This window comes from Thalassophryne amazonica, chromosome 8, assembly GCF_902500255.1.
Source record: "Thalassophryne amazonica chromosome 8, fThaAma1.1, whole genome shotgun sequence".
NCBI lineage: Eukaryota > Metazoa > Chordata > Actinopteri > Batrachoidiformes > Batrachoididae > Thalassophryne > Thalassophryne amazonica.
Window position 1 is genome coordinate 956,478 of NC_047110.1, and position 12,317 is coordinate 968,794.

Genomic DNA, 12,317 nt, shown 5'->3' on the forward strand with positions numbered 1-12,317 from the left:
CTTTGTTTGGGGTCTTGGTGGATACTGGTTTTGAAGAAAGCCACGATTCGGCAGGTCCCGGCCGGAGGGTCTCCCTGCTGTGCCGCTCAGTCCTGGACAAAATGCTTTTCTGTGAGCTCGCCACATTCATCCATTCACTCTCCTTCATTTCTTCTTAAACTAAATTATTAAATGGACTTTTTGGGAATAACATCCTCAGAGCTCTGAGAGGACTGAACGTGCTGTGTTTTTTTTTTTTTTTTTTTTTTTTTTGTCGTTTGCAGGGCTTCTGGACATCGTGGACAGGAATGTGAACGTGCACACAGTTGGAACAGCAGCTGATCTATGGTGTGGTTTTATTTTCACAACCTTTTTGTATCTCAGAATAGAAATTATTCCTTGTGAATTTGGTCTGAGGACTGGGTGACTTGTTGACATCACGACTTGTTGCAGCTCGTGTCAGTGTGCTCTTCATGACTGTACACCAACAAATACCTCCAGAGTCCTGCATTGAACGGTTACACACGTGAATTTCTTTGTCATTTATTGGACCTTTGATTGGTTCCATCTCTGTTGCAGACAGAGAATATTTGGTTTGGAAGTATTTTAGCCTATAATTAAGTTACAGACGGTCTTTAGTTCAGTGGTCTCTCTTCAGCTCCAGAAAGAACCAAGTGCGCAAGTTTTAATTTCTACCAATCACACCAGCAGGTGATGTTGCTGATAAGCTCCTCCCCTACACTCAGTGACCCTAATCATTGAAACCAACAGGTGGCACCTTGTGGACCCTGTAATTAAAGTGTTGGTAACATGTTATGCCATGTTTTATTGAATATTTGAGACTAAAATTAAACAACAGTTTGAAATCTGTCCTTTCTTGGTGCGTGTTTTCTGAAGAGATAAATATTCAGATTTTGAACCATGCACCACTAAAAACCAGGGTACTGACAGCCCCGTTTCCACTGAGTGGTTTGGGTTGGAGCTGCACAGTTATTCTTGGCAGCAGAATCCTTTTGATTGGCAGGTGAAAACACTTTACGTTGACGAGCGCGGACTTGCATGATGTCCGCGGCACGGAGGCAAAACTGATTTTTTTTTTTTTACTGTTTTATAAGATAGTTTTGTCGCGTGCAGACTGAGAAGTTAGAAGCAGATGAGGAACTGGCAGTCTTTCAACTTGCAGCGCAAAACGGCTCGTTAACAACAGAGACTCAATCATCAATCCATCAGCCGCAATAATGGATTACAGCCGGCGCTGCTGGCACCGAACTCCTGTGTGAATAATGGACTTTTTTTCAACCAGGACAGAAGGAATTAAATTACTTTCAGACATTGTTTTGTAAAGGTGGATAAGTTTTCAGAAGATCTCACTGAAACGGCCAGGTAAGACTTTATCATGTACTCCTTCTGTGAATGGTTTTAATATTTAATAATAACGTGTTAAGCTACTAACATACAGTACATTAACTGTATTCAAAAAGGAAACGATATTTATTTTAAAAATAACTGATATTTTCAGTCTCTCGTGTCATTTTTCAGATTTGAAATGAGTGCACGTTTTTCTAAGAAAAAAAAACTAAATAAAAAATCCATGTTTCCTCATCACTTTTTTCTGTTCTCAAGGATGTTAAAACAAACTTTAAAATTTTTTTTTATTAGTTGAATGTGACCACAGAGCTGGGGAAAAAAGTTTATCATCTGCTGCATTCCAAAATCACCTGCATTATTTATTAGGGCCCGAGTGATGACGAAGTCGTCCTACGTGGACTCTAATATAATTGCGCTGTTTATTATTATTTTTCTTTACACATTTCAAGCCACAATTTCGCCCCTTTCCCATGCTCAAAAACTCACCAAAGTTTGCAAAGTCGTTCAGCCGTATCTGAAATTTGATATTTTTGGGGTTGCACACATGCTTGCAGCGAAATGGCGCCCCCTACAAATTTGCAGAAGACCCTTCCAGTTGTGTGTGTGTATTTTTTTTTGTCATAGCCTCACGAAATTCAGTACACATATTTACCATGCTGGTACACACAAAAAAGTCTCAACGTGGTAAAATGTCGACAAGAAGTCAGCCATTTTGATTCGAAGTTTTGATTTTGAGGTCATTTTGGCCTTTTCCACAACTTACATTTGAACAAACTCATTCTAGGGACTCCATCCAATCATCTTCAAATCTGGTACACATCATCATGTCCTCATGCTGATCAAAAGGCTCCGTCCTGAACATCCCCATATATTAACTTTCCACCTAACTCATAGCGCCCTGGTGGTAACAGGAAATGTCCTATTTATACTTTAACAGATACGGATGTCACATAGTCAACCCCATCAACTTCTTTCCACTTCTAAAACATGCAGAACAAGCTGGTGAATATACATGATGATCGCCGTGAAGCTACAAGTAATGGTGCCCATATGGCGGTGTGCCAAATATCAATCCTTCACCATGAAATTATGATCTTTCTTTTGATCAGACTCAGATTCAGACTCACTTTATTGTCACTCGACCCTTACAGGCAGAACGAAATGCAGTTTCTTCAGGTCTTGGTGTAGTTAACTGGGATAATTTAACCTAATCTTTGTAAAATTTTGCAATGTACAATATGAGCACCCCTGTGGCCATAGAATATATATACAAGGCACAGGGTCAGCAACAGCAGCAGAGTATTAAGAAGGTGACAATGTGCATGTTAGTCCAGTGTTCACAGGTGTTGGTGGTGGATGTTGAACTGTTCAACACTCTGACAGCATTCGGGTAGACGCTGTTTTTCAGTCTGGATGTTTTTCCCGGATGCTGCACAGCCTCCTTCCAGAGGGAAGGGGTGTGAACAGACTGTGCGCAGGGTGGGTGGAGTCTCAGAGGATGCAGGTGGCTTTGTCTCTACTTCTGGAGATGTAGATGTCCCCAGTGTGTGGTAAGCTGCATCCGATAGTCCTCTGTGCAGACTTCACCACCCGCTGCAGCACTTTCTTCTCCGCCACCGTGCAGCCACCATACCACACAGGGAGGCAGCAGGACAGGACACACTCCACTGCACAGCTGTAGAAGACCCTGAGGACCTCTGTGTTCAGTCCGGCCCTTCCCAATTTCCTCAAAGGATAGAGGCGTTGGTGGGTTTTCTTGATGACAGCTGTGGTGTTGGTGTGCCAGGTGAGAGTGTTGGAGAGGTGGACTCCAAGATACCTGATGGAGGAGACGATCTCCTCCGCTGCTCCGTTGATGTAGAGGGGGGAGGGGTGGTGGGGGCTGACCTGCAGAAGTCAACAACTATCTCCTTGGTCTTCTGGGTGTTGAGGATGAGGTTGTTGTCTCCACACCACCGTGTCAGGTTCTCCACTTCTTGCCTGTACGCTGTCTCGTCCCCTTGGCTAATGAGCCCGATCACTGCTGTATCATCTGCAAACATAACAACAAGATTATTCTTGTGTTGGGCTCTGCAGTCGAAGGTCATCAATGTGTACAGCAGTGGACTGAGCACACAACCCTGGGGTGAGCCAGTGTTCAGGATGATGGTGGAGGATGAGGTGGTGTTGATCCTGACACTCCTAGTTCAGCCAGCTTGGACACCATTTTCTGCGGAATGATGGTGTTGAACGCAGAGGTGAAGTACAGGAACAGCAGTCTCACATAGGAGTCCTTGTTCTCTGTGTGGGAGAGAGCCTGATGCACCACGGTGGAGACGGCATCACCTGTGGACCGGTTTTGCCTGTACGCGTACTGGTGCTCATCTACAGTCACATCGATGGTCTGCTTCAGGCGCCTCATCACCAGCCTCTCAAAGCACTTTGTGGTGATGGGGGTGAGTACAGTTGGCCTCTAGTTGTTGACGTAGGATGGTGCAGAGGTCACAGGGATGATCCTTGATGTCTTGAGGCACGGCGGAACTCTGGCCTGGGACAGAGATGTTGAATATATCTGCCAGAACCTCATCTTTAATGATGGCTTGACGGCTTTAATTTTGTCATATCATCATGAAAATTCTTGATACACAGATCAAGAATGACAACCTCTTAACAGGTCATAGGGGCGTCGCCCATGGGCGGGGCAAAATGCCTCTATAGCGCCCCCTTGCAACTTTTTTGGAGTAGGGAGATGAAAATTGGTACACATGTGTGACTTGCACAGATGTACAAAAAAGTCTCTTGCACCATTGGACTACTCCAAACAGGAAGTCAGCCATTTTGAATTTTCGTGTAAATTTGGCATGATTTCCACACGTTGTATTTGAACGAACTCCTCCTAGGGATTTTGGCCAATGCACTTCAGATATCTTTCAGATCATCCAGAGACAATACTGATCAAAAGTTATCGAAAGCTTTTCTCTATGTCAAAGGGTGTGGCTGCTATGATGCCGCCATTTTGACCCTTCGCCATGGAACATCAAGTCATGATAACTCCTTCATGCTTTGTCTGATTGACTTGAAACTTCACATGTGTGATGAGGGTCGGCCCCTGAACAGAAATAGTGCTGGCCCAGGGACGGGGTGGGGTGGGGACATGAGGGTCCATCCATGACTGCTTGCAGTCCTAGTTTATTTTATAATCACCATTCTGTGTTCTGAACTCTGCCAATAAATATCGTCACTGTTGTCAGACTGAATGTTTTCCTCCAAAGTTTTGTCTCTCTCATTGTCATTTAAATAAGGCTCAAAACCATAAGGCTGTGTCCTGCACAGCTGCTTCAGAAAAACCTTCAGACTGGACTTAAAAAAAAAGCCAGCGCCACACTAGAAAAAAAAATCTTACAAAAACAGCTCGACCTTCGCTGTTTACAATTGATTTGGGCTTGAATCAGCAGGTCCCGTTCCATTGATGACATAGCAACAATATGGCCACGGCTGAGGGCTGAAATAGAGTGCAGGCTTCAGACAGCTGTTGTTTATCCTTCACCCACGCACCTATCGACTTTTATTGTTCAGGATTTTTTTAAATATCAACATTTCATCATTTTTAGTGATTATTTGTGCACATTTTTAATAGCGCAGTATTGCAGAAAATCGAACTGAAGACTGGAGCTTAGATCAAACGTACCTTCTGGGGACTTTGGTCAGTGGAGTGTTAAATTGTTCCATTCACAGAGGAAAACACAGATGTCTGTTCTGATGACTGTTTGACTTTGGAGGAGTGTATATAGATGTAGAGCTGGACTCCTTTGGTTTAGTTTTGTGGTTGGCTTTTGTTTGTATGTATGTAGTTTTCTTTTTCCTTTAATAAAACATTAGGGTAAAAAGATGTAGAGCTGCCACTCTGTGTTACATGTTGCCATGATTGTTTTAGTGTCAATATGTTTGTACACTATAGCTGTGGATGTTGTGAATAGATATTGTATCATATACATTCATTAATTATTCATTTTCTGCCACTTATCCAGTTCCAGGTTGAGGTGATCATTAATTATCTTATTAAATCTTGTACTGTGTCTCACGCCACGCTGGGACTGGCTTCAGCCCCGCCGTGACCCTGAAAATAGATAAATTAATCTTGTTCCGCCATACTCCATTTGGGGGTCGTGAGAGTGACTGTGGGAGCAGTTGTAAGAAAATGGATCTCCCTCGATCTGGGGCTCCACGCAAGATCTCATCACGTGGGGTCAAAATGATCATGAGAACGGTGAACAAAAATCCCGGAACTACACGGAGGGACCTGATGAATGACCTGCAGAGAGCTGGGACCAAAGTAACAAAGGCTACACACTACGCAGAGAGGGACTCAAATCCTGCAGTGCCAGGCGTGTCCCCCTACTTTAGACAGTACGTGTCCAGACCCGTCTGAAGTTTGCCAGAGAGCATATGGATGATCCAGAAGAGTACTGGGAGAATATCATGTGGTCAGATGAAACCAAAATAAAACATTTTGGTAAAAACTCAACTCGTCGTGTGTGGAGGAAGAAGAATGCTGGGTTGCATTCCAAGAACACCATATCTACTGTGAAGCATGGGGGTGGAAACATCATGCTTTGGGGCTGTTTTTCTGCAAAGGGGACAGGACGACTGATCTGGGTTAAGGGAAGAATGAATGTGGCCATGTATCCTAGCCAGTCTTCAGACCTCAACCCCATTGAAAATTTATTGAGGAGTTGAAAGTCCGTGTTGCCCAGTGACAGCCCCAAAACATCACTGCTCTAGAGGAGATCTGCATGGAGGAATGGACCAAAATACCAGCTGCAGTGTGTGCAAACCTGGTGAAGACTTACAGGAAATGTTTGACCTCTGTTATTGCCAACAAAGATTATGTTACAAAGTACTGAGTTGAACTTTTGTTATTGACCAAATACTTATTTTCCATCATAATTTACAAATAAATTCTTTAAAAATCCTACAGTGTGATTTCCTGCAATTTTTTCTCAGTTTGTCTCTCATAGTTGAAGTGTACCTATGATGAAAATTACAGACCTCTCTCATCTTTCTAAGTAGGAGAACTTGCACAATCATGGGCTGACTTAATACTTTTTTTGCCCCACTGTATGTTTGTGGATGTTATTTTGGTCATTGAGGTGTGTGTGTGTGTGTGTGTGTGTGTTTCTCCTGCAGGATTCGGCTCTTTGATCCTTCTCTGTGTGGCGTCTGCGTGTCAGCACGAGGCCTTCAGTGTTTCTTTACTCTCTCGCTCACACAGGCGCTCACCTACAAACCTCAGTTTACAGGTAAACACAAATGCTCCTCTTGTCCATGTTTACTCACAGATAGACTTACAGTATGAAGTGCTGTAAGTCTGCAGTAAGTGCTTCAGCTTACTTACTGAACTGATCATGTCTTCTGTGATGAGACTTGAACATTCTCTGTTTGTATTGCCTGTTTGAGTTAGTGAGGGACAGAAAGAGAGTTTGCTTATGAATGTGCTGCTTTAACTGTCTGTGTGTCCTTAGTGTCCGATGCCATCAGTCTGCAGAGCCAGTGGACGTTTGCGAGATCCAGTGGTGTGTTGACCTTTCTGTTTCGTAAGGTACGTATTTAACCCTGACTATGCTGCCAAAGTCAAAATAACAGGAAACTTGTAAAGGGGTTCTGAGAAAATAACTTCACTTCTGTCTCACTCAGTAACTTTTAGAATTATAAATTATTTTGATCTGCTGCTGTACCTTTCTTTTGGACATAGAACCTCTTCTTTCAACTGCTCCCATTAGGGGGCACCACTGCAGATCAGTTCAGACTGAGGCTGGTAATTCCAAAGGAGCTGGATTAGTCTGGATTGCTTTCTAGCTGGATAGTATTCAGAGTTGTTTTTCAAATCCGGCTTGTCGTACACACGTCCAAACTCAGTCTGGCTTAAGCTGAAAGACATGTATCTGTAAGTGAGAATCCAGGAGCGTGCGCATGTGGATCTGGATGTCTGAGTGCGGCTGTGTGTGAGATGTGGAAGGGAACACATCTGGCAGGTTTTCCTGGCGACAAGGCGATGCAGAGAAAGATGTTTGTTTGGTGTCCTCACGCAGTGGGGAGGACGCTGTGCGTGCATCATGGACAGAATGAGGACGTTTGACATCATGATGCCAGAGCAAGCTGGATTCAAGCCACATTTGTATTCAGACCTCAGCAAATCTTACTCAAATTTGACTCAAAACAATCTGGTTTAAATTTGATTTGTACTGTTCAGATTCAGGAAAAAAATCCATCTTGAGTCAGATTGTGGTCTTGGTGTGCACTTGGGAGTTTTCCATGAGGGACCTGTGATGTCATGAAGTGCGCCTCAAAGCACAGAGGCGAACACGGTCAGGAGGAAACACATCTTTGATTTTCACTGTAGAAATACTTTTTTACAAGTACAAGTCCTTCATTGAAAATGTTAAAGGCCATATCTCACTCCAGTCAACACTATCTTTAAAAAAAATTCTAAACCAGATTATGAATCATTTCTTTCAAGTCTTTAACTTGTGTGGGCCCTGATGAAAATAAAATAGCCAGAGTGCGTCAGAAAAATACAAGACAGATTGACGGCCATTTTGATTCATAAACATGATGTAACATGTGGAACAGACTTTTACACTGCATCCACAAAGTCTTCACAGCACTTCACTTTTTTCCACATTTTATGTTACAGCTTCATTCCAAAATCGAGTAAATTAATTTTTCCATTCAAAATTCTACCCACAACACACCATAATGACAACATCAAAAATATATTTTTTTTAATTTTTGCAGATTTATTAAAAATAGACTCAGAAATCATACGTACATAAGTATTCACAGCCTTTGCTCAATACTTTGTTGATGCACCTTTGGCAGCAATTACAGCCTCAAGTCTTCTTGAATATGATGCCACACGCTTGGTGCACCTGTCTTTGGGTAGTTTGGTTCATTCCTCTTTGCGGCACCTCTCAAGTTCCATCAGGTTGGATGGGGAGCGTCGGTGCACAGACATTTTCAGATCTCTCCAGAGATGTTCAGTCTGATTCAGGTCTGGGCTCTGACTGGACCACTCAAGGACATTCACAGAGTTGTCCTGAAGCCACTGCTTTGTTTTCTTGGCTGTGTGCTTCGGGTCATTGTCCTGCTGAAAGATGAACCGTCGCCCCAGTATGAGGTCAAGAGCGCTCTGGAGCAGGTTTTCATCCAGGATGTCTCTGTACATTGCTGCATTCATCTTTCCCTCAATCCTGACTAGTCTCCCAGTTCCTGCTGCTGAAAAACATCCCCACAGCATGATGCTGCCACCACCATGCTTCACTGTAGGGATGGTGCCTGGTTTCCTCCAAACATGACACCAAAGAGTTCAATCTTTGTCTCATCAGACCAGAGAATTTTGTTTCTCCTGGTCTGAGAGTCCTTCAGGTGCCTTTTGTGAAACTCCAGGTGGGCTGCCATGTGCCTTTTACTAAGGAGTGGCTTCTGTCTGGCCACTCTACCATACAGGCCTGATTGGTGGATTGCTGCAGAGATGGTTGTCCTTCTAGAAGGTTCTCCTCTCTCCACAGAGGAATGCTGGAGCTCTGACAGGATGACCAGCGGGTTCTTGGTCACCTCCCTGACTAAGGCCCTTCTCCCCCGATCTCTCAGTTTAGATGGGCGGCCAGCTCTAGAAAGAGTCCTGGTGGATCTGAACTTTTTCCATTTACAGATGATGGAGGCCACTGTGCTCATTGGGACCTTTAAAGCAGTAGAAATGTTTCTGTACCCTTCCCCAGATTTGTGCCTCCAGACAATCCTGTCTCAGAGGTCTACAGACAAATCCTTTGACTTCATGCTTGGTTTGTGTTCTGACTGTCAGCTGTGGGACCTTATATGTAGACAGGTGTGTGTCTTTCCTAATCATGTCCAATCAACTGAATTTACCCCAGGTGGACTCCAATTAAACTGTAGAAACATCTCAATAATGATCAGTGGAAACAGGAGGCACCTGAGTTCAATTTTGAGTTTCATGGCAAAGACTGTGAATACTTATGTACGTGTGATTTCTTAGTTTTTTATTCTTAATAAATTTGCAAGAATCAAAAAAAGAACCTTTTTTGGGTATATTTTGAGGGAAAAATAAATTTCATCCATTTTGGAAAAAGGCTGTAACACAAAATGCGGAGAAAGTGAAGCGCTGTGAATACTTTCCAGATGCTCTGTATCTGTGTCCAGCTGCAGTTGTATGCTTGGACTTATGCCAGTATGTCAGTCCAGGTTGTTTTTGTTATTCAGAAAAAAAATCTAAACTGAAATAAGCAAATTAAATTCAATTTATTTCATGTATCTAGCACAAAATCACAATAAAGCTGCCTCAAGGTGCTTCACACAAGTAAGGTCTAACCTTACCAACCCCCAGAGCAAGAACACAGGTGACAGTGGTAAGAAAAAATTCCCTTTGATAATGTTGAAGAAGAAACCTCAAGCAGATCAGACTCAAAGGGGCGACCCTCTGCTGAGGCCATTCTAACAGTTACAAGGTTGTTACAAAGTTTTACAAAGCCAAAGAAACAAACAGGAAATCAAACAACATGAAAACCTATGTGCAACTGTTGATATGACCGCGCAAGAAATTGTTCTGCTGGCAGGGGTCATCTAACACACTGGAATGCAGGGCCAGCGCCCATCAGTGGGCCTGTCCTCCTGGTAGAATTTGTTCCAAAAGCAGACTGCAGTGTGCTGTGTCAGCTTCAGCCATGGCATCTCGTAGTGAGTCCATCGCCCTGTGGAAAAAACTCATAATCAGTCAGCTGGAAAAACTACACTTAAGGTATGGTTCACTAGCAATAAATTGACAGGGAAACGGAGAGAATACTAAGATGACCGCCAGCCACTAGCCCTAAGCTTCACTAACAGACTCAGAATTTAGATGAAGTTGAGGCAGAGACCTGTTCCATTACTAATAAAATTAATTTAAAAGGATAGGAAGCATAGTAACATACTATGCCAGTATGCTATCCATATGAGAGGGAGAACAGATGTCTTAAGTCTGGACTTGAAAGTCTCCACAGAATCTGCCTGTTTTATTGATGCAGGGAGATCATTCTACAGAACAGGGGCACGATAAGAGAAAACTCTGTGACCCGCAGACTTCTTATTCACTCTAGGGACACAAAGTAGTCCTGCACCCTGAGAACGCAAAGCCCAGGCCGGTACGTAGGGTTTAAGCAGATCAGCTAAATACGGAGGTGCTAGTCCATGAACAATTTTATAGGTCAGTAACAGAACCTCAAAATCTGACCTCACAGAGACAGGAAGCCAGTGAAGAGAGCCATCACATACTTCCTGCCACCTTATGCAGTCTTATCTACAAGTTTGATAGATGTAGGCACAAATGACTTTTTTTAAACAGTTCACCTTTCATTGAGGAACTCTATATCACCAACCAGAAGGTCAAAATTCATATTCTTTATAGAGGATATGTGAGGAGTCGGTCAGTATCCTCTGAGCTCGCCTGAGAACAGCCTGGTCATATAAAGACTGCAGGTCCTGGTTCTCCATCTGTCTCATCACCTTCATAGCAGAGTGGATCAGATGGCTGAGTTTGGTTTTTAGTTGCACAGTGAGGTTACCAAACCACACTGATATTCTAACCTTATCAAACTCTCCAGGACAGCCTGGTAGAATATAAACATGATTCTTTGGTCCACACCAAAACTCTGAGTCTGTGTAAAAAATACAGTTTCTGCTGAATTTGAGGACACAGGCTATCCACATGGACCTTCCAGCTAAAAGTATTATCTAAATGAATTCTTAGCTACTAGTATAAGCAAACCTGGCTTATGTATGTGTTGTGTATGACCACCAGACTGTGGTCTCCTACAGACCTAGGGTCCAGAACCATCTCCTTAGTCTTAGAGACATTTAAGATGAGATGGTTGGTGTCACACCACTGAACAAAGTTCTCGATTTCTGAGCGATAAGCTGATGTACATGTGGCTTTGTGCAATATGCTAAGGATCATCTGAAAATTAAAGATAAACACAATTTCCTGGATGAAAGTGTGAGCATTTGTTTGTGTACAGTGTGAAGAGAAGTGGTGCGCTAACACAGCCCTGTGGAGCACCTGTGCTGATGGTTCTCACCTCCGGGAGAGTGTTATGCACTCTAACACACTGACTGCGGTTATTTAAAAAAGAAAAATGCCATTTGATTAAAAAGGATTCACATTCAACTGCTTCAGTCTCTCAATCAGCAGATGAGGCTGCAGTGTGTTAAAAGTTGAACTAAAATCAATAAATAAAATCTGTGCATACGTTTGGGAGTCCTCTCAGTGTTTGATGATGAGGTCGGTAATACTGGCGATGGCATCATCAGTCGCTCTACTGTGCCTGGAGGCAAACTGATATGGGTCAGTTGCCAAATTGACCCCTAACTTCAGCACAGCCACCATGTACTTTTCAAGACTATTGAAGTCAAAGCCACAGGTCTAAAGTCATTATTTTCTTTTGGGCAGTCCTTTTTGGCTATTGGCAATATAATTGATTTTGTCCAGATGGTGGAGACTGTGTGTGAGTCCACTGACATCTGAAAAATGGGGCACCACACCGGTGTAAGCTCTTCTGCACGTCTTTTAACAGCATAGCAGAGATACTATGTGGGCCTGAGACTTTTTTGCTGCATGTATGTTTGAAAATGAACTGAATCCACTGAGGATTAATTACAATCCTACACTCAGGCTCAGTAGGGATATTATTCATAATCCCTTCACTTTCCTCAATAAAATTAGCTGTTTCAAACCTTGAAGAAAAAAACCCCATTCAGTTTATTTGCTTTATCCACATCATTATTAGTAACCGTGCATTTCCTTGTTGTACTCATGTTGGTTATTCTCTCAAAATCTCTTAAAATTATGTTCTAAATTCTCCTTGTGGCATCTTTGAGCATCTGATTAAGCTCCTTTTGTATTACGTTTACACCAACTTTGTCCTTATTCATGAAAGCTATCT

At 42.9% G+C, this 12,317-nt stretch overlaps 1 protein-coding gene across 1 annotated transcript in view; it reads left to right on the plus strand.

The window, feature by feature from the left end:
• The window catches only part of LOC117515192 (Fanconi anemia group A protein), a 114,045-nt gene that overhangs the window by 2,864 nt on the left and 98,864 nt on the right, over positions 1 to 12,317 (plus strand). The window contains exons 5-8 of the mRNA XM_034175663.1: positions 1 to 111; positions 264 to 327; positions 6,514 to 6,626; positions 6,849 to 6,925. Coding sequence (XP_034031554.1) covers positions 1 to 111; positions 264 to 327; positions 6,514 to 6,626; positions 6,849 to 6,925 — 365 coding nt within the window. The remainder of the gene's footprint in view (positions 112 to 263; positions 328 to 6,513; positions 6,627 to 6,848; positions 6,926 to 12,317) is intronic.